This window comes from Dipodomys merriami, unplaced genomic scaffold (assembly GCF_024711535.1).
Source record: "Dipodomys merriami isolate MVZ:Mamm:240054 unplaced genomic scaffold, mDipMer1.0.p SCAF_4, whole genome shotgun sequence".
NCBI classification, from domain to species: Eukaryota; Metazoa; Chordata; class Mammalia; order Rodentia; family Heteromyidae; genus Dipodomys; species Dipodomys merriami.
Genome location: NW_027205603.1, coordinates 16,072,810 through 16,098,060, shown reverse-complemented (window position 1 = coordinate 16,098,060; position 25,251 = coordinate 16,072,810). Strand labels below are relative to the sequence as shown.

General features: G+C 46.4%; 2 protein-coding genes across 16 annotated transcripts in view; one reads left to right on the top strand and one right to left on the bottom strand.

Moving 5' to 3' along the window:
- Positions 1-16,079, top strand: part of Zmynd11 (zinc finger MYND-type containing 11) — a 96,848-nt gene extending 80,769 nt beyond the window's left edge. For 11 of the 12 annotated variants that reach the window (XM_069990596.1, XM_069990597.1, XM_069990595.1 and 8 more), the window contains 7 exons: positions 2,558-2,635; positions 4,175-4,293; positions 7,909-8,116; positions 8,760-8,828; positions 11,716-11,988; positions 12,215-12,400; positions 13,861-16,078. In XM_069990596.1, the coding sequence (XP_069846697.1) occupies positions 2,558-2,635; positions 4,175-4,293; positions 7,909-8,116; positions 8,760-8,828; positions 11,716-11,988; positions 12,215-12,400; positions 13,861-13,983 (1,056 nt within the window). In that variant the 3' untranslated portion in view covers positions 13,984-16,078. Of the gene's footprint in view, positions 1-2,557; positions 2,636-4,174; positions 4,294-7,908; positions 8,117-8,759; positions 8,829-11,715; positions 11,989-12,214; positions 12,401-13,860 lie in introns of all 12 variants that reach the window. The other variant, XM_069990598.1, reaches the window with a different exon arrangement.
- A 6,052-nt stretch (positions 16,080-22,131) lies between these two features.
- The window catches only part of Dip2c (disco interacting protein 2 homolog C), a 309,177-nt gene continuing 306,057 nt past the window's right edge, over positions 22,132-25,251 (bottom strand). For all 4 annotated transcript variants that reach the window (XM_069990590.1, XM_069990591.1, XM_069990592.1 and 1 more), the window contains one exon: positions 22,132-25,213. In XM_069990590.1, the coding sequence (XP_069846691.1) occupies positions 24,961-25,213 (253 nt within the window). In that variant the 3' untranslated portion in view covers positions 22,132-24,960. The remainder of the gene's footprint in view (positions 25,214-25,251) is intronic.

Here is a 25,251-nt window from a genome sequence, read left to right as displayed (position 1 = left end):
ATCAAGTGTCCCATTTCCTTTTTCACATATGTACATTGAGTATTTCGACTTTTTCTACCATTTCCTTTTCCATCCATTTGGCCCCTCCCACTCACTCCCCATCAAAACTTGTTGCAGCTTGCTTGCCTTCCTTCCCTTCCTTCCCTTCCTTCCCTTCCTTCCCTTCCTTCCCTTCCTTTCCTTCCCTTCCTTTCCTTCCTTCCTTCATTTCTTTATTATCTTTTTTTTTTGTCGGTTGTGGGCCTTGAACTCTGGGTCTGGGAGCTGTCCCTCAGCTCTTCAGCTCTACTTGAGCCACAGAGCCACTTCCAGTTTTCTGGTGGTTTATTGGAGTTTGACAGCTTTTCCTGCCCTGACTGGCTTTGAACCACGATCCTCAGATCTCAGCCTCTTGAGTAGCTAGGATTACAAGCCACAGGCATGAGCCACCAGTGCCTGGCTGTTGAAGTTTTCTAATACTCATTTTGTTAAACTGTCTGTTTAGTATTCACAAAGTTTACTCCATGGAATGTCACTATTGTGGCTGTTATACTTTAGTCAATTTGATTGTGTATACATGAATTGCCCTCTATGTACATGTTATGCTATGTTTTGGGTCTAAGATCCACATACGAGAGACCCTGACTTTCTGGGCCTTGCTTGCTTTACTTAGAATGTTTTTTTTTTCCCCCCAGAGTCATTCATTTTCTTGTAAATGACACAATTTCATGCTTACTGATAGCCAAATAAAATTCTACTCTGTGTGTGTGTGTGTGTGAGAGAGAGAGAAAGAGAGAGAGAGAGAGAGAGAGAGAGAGAGAGAGAGAGAGAAGACAGAGACAGAGACAGAGACAGAGAGATTTTCTTGATCTATTCAACAGTTTTAGGGCTAACTTGGCTATTGTGAGCATGAGTATGCAGGTTCCTTTATTGTTTCCTGTCTTGCAATCTTTTGGATACGCCAGGGGTGGTATTGCTAGATCATTAATAGTTCTACTTTTAGGTTTTTGAGGAATCTCCATACTGGTTTCCATAGTGGTTGCAATATGGAAAGCTCTTATTTGAACTCGCATTTCTGCTGACAGTGTATGTGTGATCCTCTCCCAGCATTTTGTTGTGATTTTGTTGGTGACTGTGGTTTTGATTTGCATGTCCTTTATGGCCAGAGATGTGAGCATTTCTTCACATATTTATAAATGGTGATAGAACTTCTGAGAAATATGTGTTTGGCTCCTTTGCCCACTTGCTCATTGGGTTATTAATTATTTGAGGTTTAAAACTCTGTGTCTTCTGCTTATTAGCTCTTTGTTAGATGTGTCCCTGACAAAGATTATCTTCCATTCTATCAAGTGTCTTGACAGCATCCTTCACCATGCAGAAGCTTTTTAGCTTAATGCAGCCCCATGTTTTCTTCTCTTCTATTTGCTGAGCCCTTGGAGTTCTATTCTAGAAATTCCTGATTCTGCCAATAAGTTCTAGTGTTTCCCCTACTCCTTCCTGCAGTAGTTCAGTGTTACAGGTCTTATGGTAAGGTCCCTGACCTGCTTTGTTTTTATTTTTGTTTTGGGCTAGCCTTGGGGTTTGAACTCAGAGCCTAGGTGCTGTCTCTGAACATTTTTGCTCAAGACTAGTTCTCTACCACTTGAGCCACAGGTCTATTTCTGGCTTTTGGGTGCTTAATTGGAGATAAGAGTCTCATAGACTTCCCTACTCAGGCAAGTTTTGAACCAGAATCTTCAGATGTCAGCTTCCTGAGCAGCAAGGATGACAGGCATGAACCACAGTACCAGGCTGTGGTCTTCTGTGAACTGATGCTGGTATGGAGTGAGAGATTAGGGGACCATTTCAATGTAATGTATATGGGCATCCTCTTCTCCCATTACCTTTTGTTGAAGAGGTTTTGCTTTCTCCTATGTGTATTTTGAACTCCTTTGTCAAGTATCAGTTTTAGTACTATTATTTTTGTAAAAACCCCTTATATATTAAAAAATGGGTTTTCTACAACTCATTTCTAATTTGACTTTTCCTGTTTACTTATTCAACAAATATTATTGACTGCCCATCTCATGCCGGGCTGTGGGGGGGCCGGCAGGGGGCAGGGAATAAAGTGATAAGGGCACAGGCTTCCTGCCATAGAGCTAGATTCTGAAGAGACACTAGAAGAAAGCAAAAGGAACAGACAAGAGTATGTTCCTATATAAGTTATAAAACATGCTATGGAGACAAAGCAAAGCCTACTGTGGCCCTTGTGTGTTCTGTGTGCTGTCTTGCGGGGCCCAGCAGAAGAGGCACTGTTTCATCTGAGTGCTGAGCAGTGAGCTGCCTCAGGCCTCAGAGCATGAAGGCCACAGCAGGCCTCTCGTGGCCTTCATCCCCGCTCCATGTGCCAGAGACACCCTGAGATGGTTGGCAGTGACGTGACAAGGCCATCGAGTACTACTGAAATTAAAACTTAAGCTTAAAAGATTACATAAGAAAACAAAGTAAGACTTTCTGTGTATGAATGGGAACGTTAATGTACATGAATGTCAGAAGCATTTAATGCACACATGCATGTTATGCTGCTTCTCTCTTTCAGCTGGATGAACTACAGCTTTGCAAGAACTGTTTCTATTTGTCCAACGCTCGTCCTGACAACTGGTTCTGCTATCCTTGTGTACGTGAGGTTTTGTGACTGTTCGTTTTTACTCTAATGTATAATGTACTGCCCAAGGAAGTTTATTTCCATTTTGCCTAAAGATTATAATTCTTCATAAAAGTTTTTCTTTGCATTATAGATGGGTTTTGTGTTTGTTACTGGTTTCTGCTGCCAGTACCAGGGGTTGAACTTAGGCCTCATATTTTCTTGGCTCTCTTGCTCATGGTTGACACTCAGACTCCAATGTTCTTTCACTTTGAGTCATACCTCCAGCCTAGCTTTTTGCTGGTTATTGGATATGGAGTCTCAAAGACTTTTCTGCCTGGGCTGGCATCAAACTACAATCATCTAGGTCTCGGCCTCCTCAGGCATGAGCCACTGGCACCGGCGTCATACATGGTTGTAATAAACGTGAACAATTGAAACATGGGGAATAACTGGAACCATTAATAATTTCTAAATGATGTCTTTAGAAGGACCACATATTGGGTTCCATGATAGTAAATTTTTTCTCTTCCTCCTTTTTTTTTTTGTTGGTCATAGGGCTTGGACTCAGGGCTTAGGAGTTGTCCCAGAGCTTTTTTGCTCAAAGCTAGTGCTCTACTTTGAGCCTCAGTACCACTTCCAGTTTTCTGGTAGTTAATTGAAGATAAGAGTCTCACAGGCTTTCCTGCCCGGGCTGGCTTTGAACTACGATCTTCACATCTCAGCCTCCTGAGTAGCTAGGATGCCAGGTGTGACCTGCCAAGGCTCTGTAATTTCCCAGCGGCATGCCTTCCCGCCAGGGGCTGACACCAACCCTCTGTATTTTGGGGTCTGCTGTCCCAGGCAGTGCCCCAGGGGACATGGAAATAAGCCATCTTTGGAGACCAGCATTTATGTCACTTGTGGAGCTTGTGACAACCATTTCTGGCTCAGTAGGTCTGGACCCCAGATCCTCCCATTTCTAATGATGACCCTGCTGATCCCAATGCTGCTGCTGCTGGCATAGGCTGCCCTTCCAGAAGCCTCGTTGGCTGCTTCTGTTTCAATGGCCCTTAGCTACACAGTGGCCCCATTCCAGTCTGTGCCTCGTCTGAGAAATAAAACTTGTATTCCTAATCCTTCTCATGCAATATACATTTTGAGTATTTTTCTTTTTTTTTCTTTTTTTTTGAGGGGGGGTTGATTGTGGGGCTTGAACTCTGGGCTTGAGCTCTGTCCTTACACTCTTCAGCTCAAGACGAGCATTCTACCACTTGAGCCATAGTGCCACTTCCAGTTTTCTGGTCGTTTATTGGAGATTTGGGTCTCATGGACTTTACTGCCCGGGCTGGCTTTGAACCGTGATCCTCAGATCTCAGCCTCCTGAGTAGCTAAGATTACAGGTGTGAGCCACCGGCACCCTGCTTTGAGTATTTTTCTTAAAGGTTAAAAAAATGCACATCCGTGTTTTTATATAGGAGTTATAAAAAAATATTTCAAAGTAACAGATTATACTTGATCTCATCTGAAATTAATGGTATACTTGCATTTATCCTTTAAAAATAATGTGACAGTAAAATATTTTATTTCCAGATACCTAATCATGAGCTGGTTTGGGCTAAAATGAAAGGTTTCGGTTTTTGGCCAGCCAAAGTCATGCAGAAAGAGGACAATCAAGTGGATGTTCGCTTCTTCGGTCATCACCACCAGAGGTAAGTCACAGCCCAGCATGTTCCCAAGAGCCACATTGGCCTCCACTAGCAACAGCCGGCATCATTTGAAACAGGAATAACAGAATCAGCATGTCTAAGCATGATTCTCATAAATTATATTTTCCATTATTTTTTTCAGATAGTCTTTGCTAAGCAGGACATCTTTGGTAGGTACTGGTGATCCTTAGGCCATTAGTACTGAGATTGAGTTCATGATGCAGGGGGCTAGCGGGGAGGTGCATTCTTCAGAGTATCTGCTTTATAGTCGTATAAAGAGATAATCTCTTGATTATCTTGATTAAGCCATCTTCAAAGGCTAAAGCTATAAAGCCATAGTAGACTAAAATAAAGTGTGCTGAAGTTTCTGTTGCTAGGAAGATAAATATGGCAAAACTTAAAATGTTATATGTTGTTAATATAAGAGTTACATGTGTCCCCGAAATAGAGACCATTTTATTTATTTTTTTATTGTGAACATATTGTACAGAGGGGTTACAATTACATGGGCAAGATAATGAGTACATTTTTTATCAAGCATTGCAGCCTCCTCCTTTGTTTACTCTTCACATCCCTTCCCAGCCTCCCCCCACCCCCCCATCTAATCCTCCCCCCCCACCAAAGTTGTAAAGTTCGTTTTCGACATGACAACTTGTACTTCTCATTGTTGCAACAGGTCCACTAGTATCCTTAAAAGACTTGTTTTTCCCCTTCTCCATAGAGACCATTTTAATACTTTAAGTGTCTCATAGAAAGAATAGTTATTTACAGGACTGTAAGGTTACAGTCCCTCCTTGGTTGTGAATTAAGGCCTTAACATTATTGAAGAATTGTCAGTAATCAGTAAGAGCATGGAATCCAAAAGCATGAATTCAGGTTTCGTAAACTCTCATAAGACTTGATTTTCCTGAATAGAATTGATGATCAATAAGGTATTTTAAATGAATGATTGGTTAGGACATACATTTAAAATGTATCTTATTAGAATGTTTGACATATCTATCAAAAAATATAAAATTCTAATCATGAATTTTTATTTAAAGTAATACACTATGGATGAAAAAGACATGGCTCATGAAGAACCCCTAGCTGTAAGCTATATTTCTAATATATGCTTTTAATTGTATGCCATATTACACTTACGAGGAAGTGAAAAATCTTAAGCAAATAAATGGTTTTGGACTAGTCCTGTCCAGACAGACCGAACATGCTGCTCTTTCCTGGACTTCACACCCGCTGTAAAAACCCAGGATAAGTTACTGCACTTCCACGTAAGAGCTGCTTTTCTGGGCCACTTGTAGGATTTGCAGGTTTTTGCCTGACATAGAGAGAAAAGGTAACTGAGGAGTTGTGCCTTAAGGAGCTGAGCCTTTTTGCTGTAAGCAGCTGAGGAACACATGGTCATATCATCAGAGCATTCGGGATTGACTCGAACATATACTAGCCAAATTAGAATGATAGATCTTTCTATTATACAATCCTAGGATTGCATGTGGGGGGGCACTTGGTTTGCATTTATTTACTTATTTGTTTTATATAGATCAAAGAACGTAGCTAGTGCATGCCCTGTAACACTTTTTGAAACTGAAATCTGATTGTCTATGACAGTGGGGTTAAGAAGGTAGAAGTCTCTCATGAGCTGCGTTGAGACTTTAAACGTGGACTTGTTTCATTCTATTCAGCAATTCCAGGGGAAAACATCTTATTGGTTGCAGGCCCCTTCCAGGTCATCAGCACTGTCTGTATCAGAGCTTGCTCCTGAGTATCGTACTTTTAGACAGTGAAGAACAGCTCTTTTACCACATAACAAGAGCTTAAAAATGCTTTTAGATTGAGTAGATAAAGACTAATTCAAAATCTAATGGTAAGGAAATCTTCCACACACTATTCATTTTTTAGTCTCTATTAGTTTAGTTCTCTATTAGTCTCTGTCATTATACTTTAAAGTATAAGGTTGAAAGTTTTTTCATGCTTTAAGTTTCCAACAAAGCATTCAGGCCAGGAGAGATGCCATTGGTAGAATATTCATAGATATCTGTAATATTGCTTATGAAGTTTAAATTGAACACTTTTAGCTATTAGTATTAACAGTACAGCTTATATTTTAAATGTGCTTTCAAATGATGAAGCATATAGCTTAGCTTTCACAAGAAAGTTAGAACTCTTCCTTTATTGGTCAGGCTCAAGTGGCCATGATTCCCTTAGCAATTGCTCTGCATGACCCAGTATTTCTGAAACTCTATCATTGAGAGGCCTGCAATGAAAATGGTGATCTCCTGTGTATTCATAGCAGGAAAAGCTTTTTTTTAAATTTTATTTATTTATTTTTTTATTGTGAAAATACTGTACAGAAGGGTTAAATTATAAGATAATGAGTACATTTCTTATCAAGCATTGTTGCCTCCTCCATGTTTCCCCTTCCCATCTCCCATCCCGTGTGCCCGCCTCCCCCTCCCCCCCCCCCCGCCCCTGCCAAAGTTGTAGAGTTCTTTTTTCAACATAACAACTTGTACATCTCATTGTTGCAATGGGTTTCTAGAAAGTTGAAAATAAATAGTGTGTCCACAGTGCTTTGTCCCATCTTGTACTCTGGCCGATGGTCACACTGCGTCCTCCGGCCTTCCTGCTCCATCCTTGTCTGCTGTCTCAGTCTTGCTCAGTCTTGTGAGATCAAGCACAAATAAAGTGTTTTGATCTTTCTCAATTACTGGCCATCTCTTCCTTGTACAGCATCCCAGAATGCCTTTAGCCTGTGCTGTGTTGAAGTATTACAGGCAGAGGCCATGCTTTAATTGCTGTCACAATCAGCAGACCTGACATCTTGCTGTGTTCTGGCCTCCTACTAAGAGTCTGTCCTGCATCTCCCCCCAGCTGTTAGACGCCAGAAGCAGCAAAACAGCATCATTAAATTTCGATCACTTGTGTCCTGTGCAGTGCCTTCCACTAGTGACTGTGAGCATTTGTGGAGTTGACACACTCTCCTGGGTGCATAGTTGTTTACCTCCAGTTGAGAGCTTATGCCTAGGAAGTTTCTCCTGAATTTTTGAGCCTCTTTCCTAAAAGAACCCAAAATGGTTTTCATTCTAGGGTTGAATTTATGTTGCACAAATTGAGTTGTATTCATGGTTAAGTATACTACTGAATAGTATAAATGCATCTTTATTTGCTAATCTGGTTTATCTCATGTGTAGCGGCATGACAAATATAGTTTACTAAGTCATATTTTAAGACTGCCTCATTTTGTATAGATACATGTGTATATGTGATAGGAACTTTGGGCTTTCCGAGTGATTCTGTAACCGGAACTGTCGACAGCTGGCTGGAACTCTGCTAGCTTAATAATGAGAGGTAACAGTTAAGAGATGCCAATTTTTTGAAGGACTCACAAAAGTGTATATATGAACTATGAGAACTAAACGGAGCCAAGAAAGTAGTGATTAGGAGGTAGATGTGACTCATTTCCAAACCCAGGAAGACACCTCCTCCCTCGATTTCTACATGGAGCTTTGTGAGCCTTCCTTAGTGTTTGCCGATCACAGCAGGCTGAGGCCTCTAAGCACTCCCAGCGTCCTTCCCCCACTGCAGGTACTCTGATTGTGCTGCCCAATGCTTTCCCAGGGCCTGGATTCCCTCTGAAAACATCCAGGACATCACCGTCAACGTCCACCGGCTGCACGTGAAGCGCAGCATGGGCTGGAAAAAGGCCTGTGATGAGCTGGAGCTGCATCAGCGCTTCCTACGTGAAGGAAGATTCTGGAAGTCTAAGAATGAGGACCGAGGGGAGGAGGAGGCAGAATCCAGCATCTCCTCTACCAGTAACGAGCAGGTGAGTCAGGTGTTGGTAAGGAGGAGGATGCCTTAGTTCTTGTTTTCCAGTGCAGGAATCTCCATGTACCTCCTCACTGTGATAAAAAGGATTTTTTGTTGTTTGTCAGTCGTGGGGCCTGAATTCTGGGCCTGGGCGCTGTCCCTCAGCTCTTCAGCCCAAGGCTGAGGAGCTCTACCACTTGAACCACAGCACCACCTCCAATTTTCTGGTGGTTTAATTAGAGATTAGAGTCTCACGGACTTTTCTGCCCGGACTGGCTTTGAACCATGATCCTTAGATCTCAGCCTCCTGAGTAGCTAGGATTACAGGCGTGAGCCACCAGTGCCTGACTTGATAAAAAGGTTTTGACCTTCTTTGTTCATGTTTACATTTGTAAAGTAAACAAAACCACTTCAAAGAAATAAATAGATGCAAGCATCAATACTCGGGAGCCAGGGTGAAGGGTCAGGTGCACCGCCCTCTGTGGAGGCCCATGGGCTCGCCAGGCCACACCAGTACCCAAGCAGAAACAGGCCTGGAAAGAGCTGAGGGACTGGCAGTGATCTCCTCACTTCTCTCCTGTGCATCCCTGCAGGTGTTTTCGACTTAGAGGTATTTCTGGCTACGGACTAATAAGATTTTGCTTTTGTGATATCCACAGCTGAAGGTCACTCAAGAACCAAGAGCAAAGAAAGGACGACGCAATCAAAGTGTAGAGCCCAAAAAGGAGGTAAGATGCATTGTTGGCAATTGAAGAGAAAATAGTCTCAGCCCGGGCCACGCCTCCTCGGGGAGGTGTGTGAGACGAGGTTGCCACCGGTCAGATGCCGTTGGTCACGTCCTGTACATCAAGTCCAGATCTAGTCTTCTGGTAACTGTCATCTTGCCTGACCAGCTCACCTAGGTTCAGAGTCTTCATCCTCATTTGTAACTGTGGAGCTGGGTGCAGCTGGGCCAGTAGGGTGGGCATGAGTCTCCATCTTCCTGACCAGGTCTTTTTTATGCCCTTATTACAAACATAAATCATTAATCACCAGCATTTAAAAACTGAACAAGGTATGGTTAAGCTAAGCTCTGCATTTTTTTTTAGGTACTGGGGTTTGGATTTGGGTTTTTTGTACTTTAGGTAGGTGTTCTAATGCTTGAAGCTCAACTTTTTAAAATTATATAAACTGTGCATATATTAAACTGTGTCAGTCTGGGTATCTTCCAAACACATGAAGCAAGAAGTGGTTTAGGATTTTAGGAGACTTTTACTGAATATAGCCTAAAGTGATTGTAAGTTGGTAATATTTTTATGCTTTATATAAATTTTGACAACATTTTTTGCTTCAAAAGTGAAGCCAATAGTATTATCCTGTAATGGAATTATATGTTAGGTTTTTGTTTAGAATTATCATGTTATTGTCTATATTTTCATTCATTGGTTGGTTTAGGGAGACTTGCTTTGAATTATGATGAATTATAAATGAAAAGGTATCTTAACTACTTGGCTTTTTCTCCTTCTTTCACATTGATATGACCAACCATTTAACTTGGGGTAATAGACTATGTGCCTGTGGGTATAGCAATTAAAATAACAAATGGGATAGAGATTCATAAAGATTTAAGACAGACTACTTTCAGATTTCACAAAGATGCAGAGGAAAGCACTGTGTACACTGTTAATGACTGAGAAAGTACCTGACTGCCTCAACACATACGCTCTGGGAAATCTATCACATCAGAAAATAATGTTATAAAATCATCATTAACTGACATTGTACCGACGGTGGGCAAATGCAGTCCAAATGTCAACAGGGCAATAGCTGTGTACATTGCATGCAGTATCTGCAGCATGTGAGGCATAAATGCCAAAAGGATACACATGTGGGAAGGAATGCTGCTGTGTGTGGAATGGAACCATTACAGACCTCTCCACAGCACTCATATACATGGAGGCTTCCAGAAGTTCAGGAGGCTAGCCGCTATCCTTCAGGTGGAGGAGATTCAGACAGGTGGGGCAAACTAACTTTTATTGTTCTGAACATCCTGTTTTATTTTCCTAACCAGTAAACAAAACAAATACATAAAACAAAAACTGGATTTAGACTGTACGTTTTTTTGAAAGTGAGAAAATAAAAAAAGATAAGTGGAGAGCTCAAGGCAGCAGAGGACAGAAGCAGGCCAGCGCACACCGCAGCCCGCTTGAGAGGAGGAGAGGAGGAGAGGCAGAACTGGCCCGGCCCACTCCCAGCTATGCCCCTTGGAGGAACGGGTATATTCACGTTCACCTATTAGAAATAAAATCCAAGCACATAAAAGAAGAGCCACGTATACAAACATAGAAATGACAATTGTGTACCTTAGTTGGAGTCCCTGGAAACCTGAAGCAGCTTAAAAGATTTTTTAAAATGCCCTTTCTTTATGACTTACAGCTTATTCCAGAAAAGGAGGTAACCACGTTCAGAAGAGTTAAGCTGTTAAAAGTACAAATGGCCACAACTGTCATTACAATGCCAGTAAACACAGTCTAGTATGTCCAAGGCACATGGTGCCAATTTGGTTTGCAGCTACTATCATAGTACGCCACCTCGGGTTGACAAGTGACACTTTGTCACTGCCTTGGCTACATCTTTGGCAGTGTGGAATGCCCCATGATGGAGAGCTGACACTTGGCCCGCCTACATGGGGTGTAGCTGTTCTCGTCAGTCCTGTGCTTTGTAAGTCCCTGATTTGCTGTGACGATGTTCTTAGCCAGGTGTTGCCTATCAGTGTAGACAGGTGATGCTGTGAGGTGTGTCCATTCACCATTGTCCAGAATTTTCAGTGCAAAGCAAAAAGTTCCCGCTGCACATTGAGGAGAGGAAAGAGCACCCTTTCCTAGCCTAGCACAGTCCATTCTGCCAGGTATTCCGATTCTCAGTCCTCTGCGGAGGATGGGCAGGGCAGAGGGCAGCCCAGCCCCAAGTTCAAAGCTTGTAGAATCTTCCTTTCCATTGGTCTGATTTGGAGCTTTTAAGTATTGTTAGTCACAAAAGCAAAGTTGGCCATTTCCAGAAGAGACATTTCTTCAGATCTGCCTCACTGACCACAGCAACGACACCAGCCAGTGTAGCATCTCTGGGTGCAGTGACAGTCATGAACATGGGGTCACCTGCAGCCCCCCGCACTAGCCAGTCTGTTGGAATGGCTGTCGTGTTCCCAGCAGGTGTTTTGGTCTATATGACAGCTATTCCTCAAGTTGTCTCAATAAGCACAGACATCTTTCACATATTCATGACAAAGGTTTGCATCAGATCCATCTACTGCATCCACCTTCCTCACTGTGATATTACATCAGAGAAAGCCAACACACACACACACACACACACACTCCTCCACAGGGCTTGTCCAGAGGTCTTGGCTCAGGGTCAGAAGGACCCTGGCCTTATTTTCAACATTAATTTTCGTGATCGTGGTGATCCGGAGTGCATAGTCCCTCTTCCCCAGGTACCCTCACATACTAACCCAACTTGGGTTTTACCAGCAGCATATTCCACTATTTATGTGCATCGCTGGATATTTATCCCAGTAGAAGTCTATCATGAATGAGTTCGGTTGCCTTGTTTCACGTCTAAGCACTTCCTGCCTTTCAGGAGCCAGAGCCGGAAACGGAAGCGGTGAGTTCCAGCCAGGAAATCCCCACAATGCCTCAGCCGATCGAGAAAGTGTCCGTGTCCACTCAGACCAAGAAGCTAAGTGCCTCCTCCCCACGGATGCTGCACCGTGGCACGCAGACCACTGGCGATGGGGCCTGCCAGAGCGTGTGCCATGACAAGTACACCAAAATCTTCAATGACTTCAAAGACCGGATGAAGTCGGACCACAAGCGGGAGACGGAGAGAGTTGTCCGCGAAGCTCTGGAAAAGGTAAAGGGCTTTCCCACCATGGGCTCCCTGGAGAAAGAGCCTCCACCAGGGACCGGCTGCCCTGGAGAAAGGAGGCATGTGCCAGGGTCTCTCATAATAGTTTCCTTAACAACGCTTTCCTGCACATCTTAGGGAAGCAAAGGACAAGGCACGTGGACAGCGCGTGAAGCGCCTGGATGTGGGTGGCCCGGGACAAGTAGGTAGGGTTGACTCCTTTCCCTTGCAGCTGCGATCTGAAATGGAGGAAGAGAAGAGACAAGCCGTAAATAAGGCGGTCGCCAACATGCAGGGTGAGATGGACAGGAAGTGTAAGCAAGTAAAGGAAAAATGCAAAGAAGAGTTTGTAGAAGAGATCAAGAAGCTAGCGACACAGCACAAGCAACTCATTTCCCAGACCAAGAAGAAGCAGTGGGTAACTATCTCCATTCTCTTCTTACATGTTCCAGAAAGCATACCACGAGTGTGACAAAACACTTGGGAAGGTGTACGGGGCGTGTGTAGCAATTATTTTTCCAAATGAGACCAACTGTAAAGTTGTCAACTTAAGTTGATTTAACATTTTTTATTATCTGGGCATGGTGGCCGAAATCTACAGTTTTAGCTACTTAGTAGGTGGAGATCGAGAGGCTCAAGGTTCAATGATGCCCCAGGAAAAATTATGAGCCTACTGGGAAAATAACAAAGGCAAAAAGGCCTGGGGGTGAGGCTCACGCGGTGGAGTGCCTGCCCTAGCAAACCCCACTCCCCCCCCTCCCAAATTCCAGTCCCCTCACCTTTCACCTGCAGGTGGTCATGTGACTGAGCATCACTCGGGACCGAGGGTGAGAGCGTGTGAGCATGTTGGGCGCCACACACTAGGTGTGCAGCTGGTGTTGGGCATGCCTGTAATCCTAGCTACTCAGGATGGAGATCAGAGGATTGAAGTTCAAAGCTAGGACAGAAATTGCTGCAAGACTGCTCCAGCCAAGTGCTAGAATAGAGGTGTGGCTTAAGTGGTAGATTACCAGTCACCAGCAAGCAGAATGTTGAGGCCTTGTTCAAGTCCTGATACTGGCACGCGTGCATACACACACACACACACACACACACACACACACACACACACACACACACACACACACACACACACACACACACACACACACACACGAGGCAAACAGATGTTAAGATGAGAGAGGAGGACTATGGTGAAACTCTGGGTCGTTGGTGTAGCTGCAGAGAGAGAGAGGAATCCAGGAGAAGCAGACGGGATGGGGCAGGAGGGCGGGAAGATGGTGCTGCTGTTGTTTATAGGTGAAAAGGAAGTCAGTAAACTTAGTGTGAAGTCGCATGAGCACTGGGGCCCAAGCCCCAGAGTCTAGTCCCAGAGCTAGGGGTTATCAGAGAGAGTTGCACTCGTGCTGTGCTGAGCAGCACTTCACACAGGGCCTCTGTGGGTGTCACAGACACCAAAGAACAGAACGCATGATCGAGAAGGAAATTACAGGACCCTTTTTAAACCAGACTTCTAGACCCATCTGCGCGTGGACACAGACTGCTGCCGGGCCTGTGCTCTCCCGCCCGCGGCTCACAGCTCAGCCTTTACTTCTCCATCCCCCAACCATCCAGCCAAGTGCTGGGAATCTGTTGCGCAGCTCAGCGTGCGGGGCTTCGCTGTGTCTCCTCCCTCCGCACCTTCTGCCCCAGCTTGCAGAGAGAGAGAGAGAGAGATCTGTCCAGATGAGCAGAGAGGCGGTGGTGGGGAAGCAGTGCAGGGGTGCTCAGGGGTGCTGGCACAGGCTGGAGCAGATCCCCCTGCTGCCTGCTCCAGCCGGGAGGTGTGGGTAGGCCCAGAGCCCCGCTGTCCTAACCCACGCCTCTGCTTCCCTGCAGTGCTACAACTGCGAGGAGGAGGCCATGTACCACTGCTGCTGGAACACGTCGTACTGCTCCATCAAGTGCCAGCAGGAGCACTGGCACGCGGAGCACAAGCGCACCTGCCGCCGGAAAAGATGAAGCCCCGGCCGGCCGCCCTCGCCCGCGCTCCTCAGACACCGCGGTTTTTGTTTCCAAGAAGCCAAATTGTTCCGAGTTCGCTTCCCATTTGCACCAGCCTTTAAACACTTTTCGTGAAGAAATTTTGCACAGTAGTTTAAAAATCTTTCGTTAACGCTCCTCCGGAGTTTTCAGGGGGTGAAAGTAACATCAGTGGAGGGTCTTATTTTAAATAAATTTTAATTGAGAATTTGTTGCATTTTCAGCAAATTTGGAAACATTTTTAGGTTTTACAGAGATTTTAACCTTTAGACAACAGATCTTTAAAACCAGGTGAACACAAGCGAGTTGAACCAAGACACGTTTAGCGTGGACCTGAACATGAGAACTCAGAACTGTTTCAGAAATCAAACATACTACCTGATGTGACACTTCTCTTGCCCTGGTGGAGCTGGTCCTGTGCAGCCCCCGCTGCCGCGGCGCGTCTGCTGGCTGTGCCAGCGGGGGGTGACCGAATTTAGGGAACAGGGTGGACACCGCAGGGCTCGGCCTGCGTATGTTTTCTTAAATATTTCCCAATTGTGTTTCTTTTCATTATTTCTTTTCAATATATAACTTTTATAACAAATTACTAGCTTTGATCTTGTAGTTTAAAAGTTGCAGGGAACTGGGGGTAATCTTTTACTGAGCTGGATCTTAGAGAAAAAAATGAATATTTAAAAGAATTTTAAAGTTTGCACATTTCATCCTTTGTCCTAACATGAGTGCTTGTAACAAGATAAATAGCAAAGCGAAAAAAGAAAAAGCCAAAAACTACCTGTACCCATATGTGGAATTCTTAAGATGAGGCATACAAATTTCTTCAACGCTTCCCACCCCTCCCGATCGCCATCCTAACTGCCTAGTGCCCGGCATGGCTGGTGCGGGAGCCGCCTGCCCTGGAAGGAGAGCGAGCCCTGAGCCCTGAGCCCGGGCCGGCTTGCCCACCGGGACCCGCCGCGCACCGGAGGAAGAGTGCATGTCCGTTTCCTCGTATTACAGATGACGTGATTTGTAAAAAGTCTGTATTTTGCGGAATGTCTGATTAAGAAGCATTACCAATAGGAATGGATCGATAGTTGAATAAGGACTTTTTTTTATATATATATACATATAGAGATATAAAGTACAGCCAGGAAACACCTAAATTGCTTTTCTTTAAACATATTTCCCAAGCTATGTGTGGTTTTTCTCCCCAAGACTGAACTTAGACCAAGTCAAATTCTCACTTACCATTTAGTTACTTTTTTTTGTTTTTGTTTTTGAGATTAGAGGAATAATTTGTAAATATTTATTTAGACCTTTGATATTTATTAAAGCAGTGAACTCACAGTGCAAGTGAATGGATCGGGAGAAAAGCCTTTTAAAAAAGTTTTCTCCAGTTTGTCAGGTCACTCTAAAGACGAAAGCATAGCCAGCCTTCTAGGACATCTCATCATTGGTCCCTGTACTGAATTCCCCAACCGACCGGCTGTGCCAGCTGGTGCCCGGCCTGCACTGCACGGGCCTGGCTGCCAGGCTCCGGGCTCCGGGCCCCCGCCCCTCCTCGCTGAGGAGCTCGGCAGCAAGGCCGAGCAACCAAGAACACCTGGCCACCTTTGGTTGATTTTCAAGTTTTAAAACTTCGATCCACCCCTATGAGAGCAAGTTATTGTGGAACTATTTTTGGTGTAAAATCATTCCAGAGTATGTAATATTTACCTGATAGCTGCATGAACGTGAGATTCGTGTTCCTTTGGCTTTTTTTTTTTTTTTTTGTCTCTGTTGACGGGGTTGCACATTTCCAAGTTACTACAGCGTGAAACTGTGTGTTTAAAAAAAAATTTAAAAAAAGATTGTGGCCTGGTTTTGTAAAAGTTTTAGGTAAAAATTACAACTGATTGTTTTAGGAATCATTACTGAAAATTTTCTGCAATCGTAAAGCTGTATCAAAGTGTGGAGCTTAGCCACTATGCACATTGTAATTACCATGGTGGCTGTCCGGTTCTATGACGCATTCTGGCATTTTGTAAGCTGCTCTGACTAGCAATATATAGATTCATTTAATGTGTTAACATTGGTTAATAAATGTATTTAAAAAAAACGCTCGCTCCAACAAGCTATTGATTTAGTCCACTCCTCTGTACCAAACCCAACACAGCTGCACCTCACCCTGACCAGCAAGGCCTGGCCACCTCTGGAGCCTAGTTTTACTTTAAATTACTGTGTGCGACAGAATTCCTTCACTTTTACTGGGGGGGGAGGGGGTTGGGAGGGCTCTAACCTCAGTTCAGGGTAGACTCCAATGCTTCCTCCCTCTGACCGGGCCACTGAGCACATTGTGTCTTTCTCCTTGTCTGTAGCCTCCACTCAGTCCTTCCCAGCCTTGACCTTAGCCCAATGCTCAGTCCCTTCCCGACTCTGGAGTTCTACCCTGGCAGTGGCTGGTCCTTCGAGACCTGGGAAAGGAAGCACAGTGGACCATTCAGGAAATGTGCTCATGCCTACACGTTTCCTAACATGCAGAATTCTCTTCAGGTTAAGAATTTCTGACCTAGCAAGGCACTGGCTGGCGGCTCATGGCTGTGATCTTAGCTGTTAAGGAGGCTGAGATCAGAGGTTAGAAGTTCAAGGCCAGCATGGACGGGGCAGGGAGGAGGTCTGTGAGATTGTTGCCTCCAATTAATCAGCAAAGAGCTGGAAGTACAGCTGTAGCTCCACTGCTAGAGCACCAGCATCGAGTGAAAAAACTGAGAATGTGAGGCCCTGAGCTAAAACCCCAGTGCCAGTGTGCGCACAAACACTGGCCTAGCACACACACTGGCCTAGCACACGCACAAACACTAGCCCAGCACGCACACAAACACTGGCCCAGTGGAATTAGTGAAGCAAAATTAAGGGGAACAACAGTTCCGAAACAGATGCCACTGACTGCCCTCTCTGAACAAGGCCCAGGAGCCCTGTGTGATTGAGGTGTACTAAAGACAGCTGGGAAGACAGACTGGGAAAATGGAGGCTGAGTTCCAGGGCAGCACTCTGGAGGTGGTGGGGAAGTAGACAGTTCTATAGAAAGGGACCTCTATAAGTCACTACTATATAAACAACACAGTTTTTTTTAGGGGGTGAGGGTGGTCCTAGGATTTGAACTCAGGGCCTGGGAGCTGTCTCAGTTTTTTTGCTCATGACTACTGCTTGAGCCACAGTTCCACTTGTGGCTTTTTGGTGGTTAACTGGAGCTAAGAGTCTCACAGACTTTCCTGCTTGGGCTGATTTGAACCGCGATCCTCAGATCTCAGCCTCCTGAGTAGCTAGGATTACAGACATGAGCCACAGGCACCCAGCAACAACACAAAATACTTGAACACGCCAACACTCAAGGGTTTGCCTTGATGCCTCCATCAGGGGCTCGTTCGCATTGCAGGAGTCTTTTCCACTGTTGCTTCTCAGGGGACTCAGCATCAAGCTAGTGCAGTCAGATGCTAATGGCGAACCTGTTAGCTTCTGCCAATGGCAGGGCCTTTTGAACTGCGTCCTTGCAAAAGGGAAGCCTGACATTTAAGGGAATCCTCCTGTTTCCAGGAGATGAGGGCATGGTGCCGCATCCTTGCAATTTGCTCCTAAGCAAAAGGACAGACGGGCCAGACAGCAGACGGGGCCTGGCTGGGCTGCACTGGCCTTTACTGTCCTTCAGTCCCCTGCTGACGGCCTCCTGCTGGAGCCAGGGCCATTCAAGCAGGCATTCCATGACTCAAGAGACAGCCCCGAGTGCTCCCACGGGGCTGTCCCCGCCACCTCCTGCATGGGAAGCGGTTCTCCAGGGATTACACAGCTGTCCTGTGTGATAGCTAAAAAAAAACAAGGCCGGATGACAGCTGCAACCCGACCTAGCGCTCAGAGAACTTTACAATGAAGCACAGGTGGTGCGGGCTGAGCATGCGCGGGCTGAGCTGAGGGCCGGGAGGCAGGAGGCGGGAACGCTCTGGAACAGATGCACAAGAAGCACCTTGGCTTCCACATGAGTTGAAGCTGAAGGAATGGCGTGGCTGTTGGAGTCCGGGTTCTAATGCACGTGACGAGTGGAGAGCAGGGTTTGTCTTGGTTCACAGCTCTCCATCTCCAACCCTTCTACCTTCTTGTCTCCTCCACCCTGAGAGCAAATTGAGATTGTATGTGCGTGCGTGTGTGGAACACACGCACACACATGCTGGTGCTGGGGCACTATCCCTTAGCTTGTTCACTCAAGGCTGAGGCTCTACCACTTAAAGCATTGTTCACTTCCAGCGTTTTGCTGATGAATTGGAAATCCTTTCCTGCCTGGTGTGGGCATGTTGGGGGAATCGTCATTTCAAGGGATTCTACTGTGTCCAGGAAATTAGAGCAAGGTAGAAGGGGAGGACATCGAGAGCTGTGGCCAAGCGAAGAAAAACCTTGTTGCCCATTCTCCCGTATATTAAAACCTTGATGCCCGACTATGACCACCTGTGCTGCTGCTGACTATGCTATAGGAGAACCAGGATCACATCCACTCACACAAGCCTCACGCGTGACATTTTGCTGTACAACGTGGGGCTCGAGAAGACAACAAAGTTGTCAAAACCTGACACCCAGCACTGTAATAGCCGTGAGTTACTGGAGTTCTAACAGCTCCAGTCTTCAGGGAGAGCCTTCTGGCCAATTAGTGGTAGCCAAACTTCCTGGCACAGCCCCCCTTTTTTCTTCCTCTTCTTCCCTCCTCTTCTTTCTTCTTAATGAAGGGTTTTCTCCCTCGGGAAACCAGAGCACACCCTCCTTGCAGTCCGCTCCTTCTTCCACCGGTTGTCCCCACCAGGAGTGGCAGCCAGGCAGTGGCTGAGGCCCTTCTTCCCCTGGCTGGGGAGGCCAGTACCTCACCTGTGATGCACAGACTCCTCTGGGCAGAGCAGCACAACACTTGCACTGCTGCATGGACGTGGGCCTCAGGCCTCAGGCCTCCTGGGGAGGCCAGGACTTGGCAGCTGGTCTCTGCCATTCACGCAGCCACCCTCCAGTCCCCACCACAGGTTTTCGGGTACTTTTCTCTGACCTCCCTTGGCAGTGGCTTCCTTTGGCAGTCCTGGGTCCCCTCTATAAAGTAGGGTGACATTGCATTCCAAATCCTCTCAGTCCTGATCCCTGGGGTGGGACGATACAGTCTGACTGTTGGAATTAGTTCCCTTGAGGACAGCTGAATGGACTGAAGTTCTGTATGGGAAACAAACTTCTTTCATCTCTGGGACAGCCCCGAGCGGCTTTTGTGAGTCAGCCGTGGAGCCCACCATAGCTGTTCTTAGTGAAGCGTGAGGAGGCAGAGAGGGCAATGAGAAGAAAACTGCTCAGGCTGCTGCTGCTGCTGCTTGGTCTTTTGCTGGTCCTGGGCGCTGTCTCTGAGCTGCTTCTGCTCCAAGTTAGTGCTCTACCACTTGAGCCATAGCACACTTCCAGCCTTTTCTGAGTAGTTTACTGGAGTTCAGAGTCTCATGGACTTTCCTGCTCTGGCTGGCTTTGAACCGTGAGTCTCTAGTGTGATCCACTAGTGCCTGCCTGGCCTCCTCAGGCTTCTACGAGCTTGGGGAGCCAAAACGGCCATCTCTAAGAGCCGTGCGGCTTCTTGTCAGCAAATGCTCAGTAGCTGGGCGCCCAGGCTGCTTGTACTCCTGAGTGGCCTTCATTTTTATTTTGTCAATAAGTTCATAATTACCCCATTGTAACTGCCCTTGCTGCTCCCGACTTTATACCATCGGAGAGCAGCAACCATTCTGCTCCTGTATCATGAAGGAGGCCGTGGCTTGGCAGACTAGATCGACCAAGAATTCTTTGTAGTTTTTTACAGAAAACAAGATCTCCAAGGTGGTGACAGAAGCTGCCCTTTCCTACTCATTTCCACCCTGACTGCAGTTCTCAGTGTATCATAATGAGGGGAAGGGTTAGTAGATAGAGATAAAAACTTGGCTATAACAAGGGGCAGATAACATATGGCCATCATAGAGCTTCTTGTTCCCATAGTACCCTGCACTCCCACTCAAGATGCTTTTTCCCATAATGCCCTGGGTGCCCACTCAAAAATGGCCGGAGCTGGGGCAGTGTGGACACAAGCCATCCAGCAATCGGTTTGAAGCACACGGAGGAGGCAGGGGAGGAGCCTCGGACTGTAAACCGGCCTTTGGGAGGACTCAATGGCCTCTTGCTCCCTTCCTCTTGCTTCAGAATAAACACGTGCTGTCTGCTTTGAATATGTTCCTGTCTTTTCTTTCTTTAATGGGCAGAGAAAGCAAAGCCCAGCCCAGAGAGCAGCAGCTGCGTGACCGGTTCAGATGCAGGCCCAGCTGAGCCCCGAGTGGAGACCAGCTTCATGACCAGGAGGCAAGGCCGGGAGCGTGCTTTGGGCAGCTCTGTGGGAGCAGACACATGGCCGAAGTCCCCTCAGGGAAGCGGGGGGCCAAGTGAGCTGTCCAGGCTGACCACAGGCAGACACCGACGAGGCCACTTAACAGTCACGAGGGCGCTGGGGCCAATGAATCCCAAGCACTCACCAATAAGGCCCCCGGTATTGGTCTCATCATTATTTTGTGTATTGAATCACCTCAAAAGACCGAAAACAGCCAGGAACAGAGGTGCATGTAAACCTATAGGAAGTGAAGGCAGGATTGGGGTTGAAGACCCAGCTAGAAAGACTGCATCTCAACGAGGTGAGGGAGTGGGTTATACTTGTATTCCTTGCCTTGAGGGGCATAGGGAGATGAATTCTAGTCTGAGATGGTCCCAGGGCAGAAATGCAAGACTGTATCTGAAAAGAAACTGTAATGACAAGCACTGGGGGTGCTGTGCAAGGAGTAGAGCACCTTCTTAGCAAAACAATGGAAGACAGCCAATGAGCAGCTGTGGGAGACTCCCCACTGGGTGCTAGGATCCCCTTTCCCCAGGGAGAGGATGACGGTGACATCACCAGAAGTTCTCACCACAGATTAACTCTGGGTTTAAGAGGGAGGCCTTTTGGGACCCCACAATAGCTTTCTGGAATAAAAACAACACGTTCAGTACATCAGTAGCTCAGGAGATGCATTATGGGAGTCACAGGGCCAGGGAAGGCACCCTCTGGCCGGGAGCTTTCCCCTGCACAAGCAGCCCTGCTACCCTGCAAGCTGAGGCACGGACTGAGACCTCCACATGCAGACAGGTCCCAGCATTCCCAGGGCGCAACGAGCACGCCCCCGAGCATCTCAGGACACAGCCTATGAGAATGCAGAGTGCGGCATCACAGGGAGAAATGCCAGGGGCTCTTGTCCCATGCATGTATGCACACATGCGTACGTGCACACAGGTACACTCATATCATGTGCACACAGTGTATGTGTGTGTGTGTGGTTCTGCTGGTGAGATTCTCATTAACTCGACTGTATTTGACCAGTAGGAGGGCTGTCCTCTGGGCTTCCCGGCAGTGCCTGTTTCACTGGGTGCATCTGGCCAACCCTTGCAGCAGGAGTCCGCCTCTGTAAAACCAAAGGATGGAGGCAGTGTGCGGATGCAGCCTGCTGGCCGGCATCACCTGGCGCTGCCCTGGACGGAAGCTGTCAGGGGGCAAGAAGAGTTCTAGGGACACAGACAGGTGGACCAAACTCCACCCTGCCTGTGTGCCCATGCGGACACATGCTTTTCTTTTTATAAGCCTTAGGCTGGAAGTCAGATAACCAGCCATTGCTTTCTGAAGAACCCTCAGATCAAGGGCAAAAACTGGAGGCACCGGCTACCAGATGAAGCCAGGCACTGGGCAGGAACAGTGACCAGTGCTAGCATGGCAGCACAAGAAGCCCAGACATGGCACACAGCAGACATTTGCATGCTGCGCGTGTGCTCCAAAGCAACACCAATAATCTGCACACTTGCAGCAGAATGTGAACAAACACATTGAAAAATTTTTTTAAAGACTTTCACAACACATTTGTTGCTATTGGACTTCTTACAAATACATGTCCACATCAAAACTCAGAGATGACTCAAAGTATGATTATCTGCCCTAAATTCTGCAGCAAACTATGGAAACGGAGTGGGACGCATTCCCTGGAGCCGTTGCTTCCTCTCTGGACGGAAGTGGTCTGTCTCAGACCCTTTTCCACAGTACCCATTAAGAAACTGCTATTTTCAGAGCAACAAAAATAAAAGCTTTTATTTGTTCATTTGAATATAAAACAGGCGTTATCACAGATGTACAAAGCGTACTGGTGGTTGAACATACAAGAAGGTTGCTGTCCTTTGCACATAAAAATTTTGTTTGAAACTGTGGTTGGTTGAGTACATGAACTTCTCTAACCAGTCCCCACACTCTGAAATAACGCTGCTAACATTCAACTGATAAAAGGGACCGTTTTCCCCCTGGGTAAAGTGTCAAGCAGGATTAAATATATAGAATAAACAAGCACCATAAGGAATCTGCTCCTGTTGGATCAGGTCTGTGTTTCAACGTTCATCGTGTACCCTCTTTTGTGCAAGTTGATTACATGGTTTTGGCTGACTTCAAAAGCACAAGGTCACAAGACAAATATATTTTTTTTTACATTCTCATGAATGATTTTATCTACAGTACAATTCCTAATACCGAACAATCCTTCTTTATTGCTGAGACGGGTGGTAGCTAAGCGTCTCCTCTCCTTTTGCTTGCACAACTAAACTTGAGCCCAGTCCACCAACTCCTTTGACCCTAAACTCTTAACATGGGAGATGACAGGATACAGAAGAGACCTGCTGGTATCGCTTCCACAGCTGCCCTGCAGCGCTCGCCCTCCTTGGGTGTGAAGTTGATATGGTGAAAGTTAGTTATGCTTGAAGTGACGTCTAGATTTGTTTGGCTTCCTGACACTGCACGTTGCAAGGATATTCAGTGAGGAGTGTCCTATCTGAAGTTTGAGACCTACTTCCCCTTAAACAAGGTGTGAGTGCGTAAGAAAATGTCTTTTTTGTCTGTGTGCGGTGGGGATTTTCTCCCGGTAGGAAGCAGAAGGCTGTAGGAATGTTTGTCTGAAGCACGGACACAAATACTCATACAAAGCAAGAACAAATAATAGTTTAAAAACCAAGTGATTTGCAAAGATGGAACTATTCTCCACATATATAGACAAAATTTTAAAAATGTGCCACTTTTTAAAAAATAATCTGCCTTGGATCTCAGAAGTCAAACAAAACTCTCTGTTAGCAAAGGGCTTACCGGCAGCGGCATCAAACAAAGGCAAGAACACCATCTACAACACAGGCAAGGAAGAATCTAGATCCCGCTCAGCTGTGGTCTTTGTCATGCATCTGAGTAGCCAGAGTGAGGGCAGGACCAGACGGTGGCAAGTGGAAAACCAGTCTGTCTTACTCCTCTGAAAGCTGATTCTTGACTGCACACAGGCCGATTCAATGGATAAACCCACAGGTGAGCTGTGCAAATCAGAGGGTGTGCCAGGCAGGGACAGAAACCAGGGATGTGGCTCCCGCATAGGAGCAGGAGGCGGATGCCAGAGCTCCTCTAGATGTCCCGGAGGCGGGTGAGCTAGGACCCCGAGACAGAGGTTTACAGAGGTGGCTGCGTCTTCAGGGGAGGTGACATCAATGATGGGAGCGTCTTCCTCTCAAAGCTGTCTGGACGTCCTGTCCGTTCCTATAGTGGCCGGCAGAGGACAGCTCAGTGAAACCCGGAACATGTGACCACACAGTGTCATTCTTTTCATATCAAGGAAGCAAAAAAAAGGCGACATTGACAAAAAGAAAAAGAAAAAAAAAAAGAAAGAAAGAAAACCATATTGTGCAACAAATTCTTGCAGCTAAGAAAACAGTGCCATTTGCCAGCCTGGAAGCCCACAGGTGGTGGGCACAGGCTGGCACAAACGCATTCACTGTCGGCCCCAGCAGAGGGAGACACGGTGCACAGGAGCCTTCAGCTCCACCACCGCCCTAGTGGTGGTGGCCACGCCCCTCACTGGTCTGGGGTTCTAGAAGGAACTTGGGGAGTGGAGGGGGCGAGTGGCAATCCGTGATGGCTCGCGAGGGCCGCGGTGGGGGGAGGGGCTGCGGACAGTGGAGGCGCACCATGCAAGTGACAGGTTCTGCATTTAAACTTTAAAATCTCCTTTTTTCATTAGTGAATTTATATTTCATATATATATATTTGTTGTGATACTATCCACGCAAGATAATACAACACTTTTTTTATATTAGCAAACATTACAAGACTTTAATATTCTTGAATGTTTTTCTCTTTTATACTTCTAAAGAGATCAAAATAAATTAAACATTTTGTACATAATTACATATTGAGGAAGTTAACTTATTTTATCTTTTCAGTTTAGTACAAAGATATTTGCAAGATAGTTGCCGAAATACACCTTATTTATAGTCGCTTCTCGTTCTATGCTCACGGCCAAGGCCAGACACAGGCCTCTGTTTTCAGCGCGTCTCTGACAAAACGGCTAAGACCCAGCTGCCCGAGGCTACCTGTTAGGTTTCTCGTACCTCAACAAACTCTCCTAGAAGGGTGAGATCTAGCAATGAATGGCTTAAATCAGTAACATTTCCATGTCATTAAGATTTCATGACACATTAAAACAGAGAAAACAATTCTTTGTCACACTACATAAATTGTTTAAAAGAACCCATCTGGAGGGCAGAATTTTTTTTTTTAATCGCTATTTCGGCTTAACAAAATCCCACATTGACGAAGAGAGCACTTATTATCCGATCATTAAAAAAAAAAAAAGAAAAGAAAGGAAGTTTTTGAAATGAGCGTTTCCAACAAACTGAAGGCAGTAATCCAAAGTCCTTCTGAGCAAAATTCAGTGGTAAATTCACATTTCATCTCCACGCCGGGGTTTCTGCTCCGAGAGGGCGGCTCCCTGCCCCGCACTGGGCCCCACGCCCCGCCTGTCCGCATGCCTGGGTGGACACTGAGATGCCGCCCGCGTCCCTCCAGGAGTCCGCAGAGGCCGGGCGGGGCTACATGTTGTAGGCCACGTAGATGGGGTCGAGCTGGTCCGCCAGGAAGCCATCGCGCAGGTGCATGCGCTGCTTCTCCCCTCGGGAGTTGATGGGGATCACCCCGATGTCCACCACCACCACCACCCCCACGACCAGATAGTGCTCCTCCAGCACCACGTTGGTCACCAGCGGGACCAGGTCCAGGGCTTCCTGCTCTGACCCATCCAGCTCCACCACCACCACCAGCAGGTTTGTCCAGGTGAACACCGCGCTGCCAGGAGAGAAGAGAGCGGTGGGCACCGGGGGAGG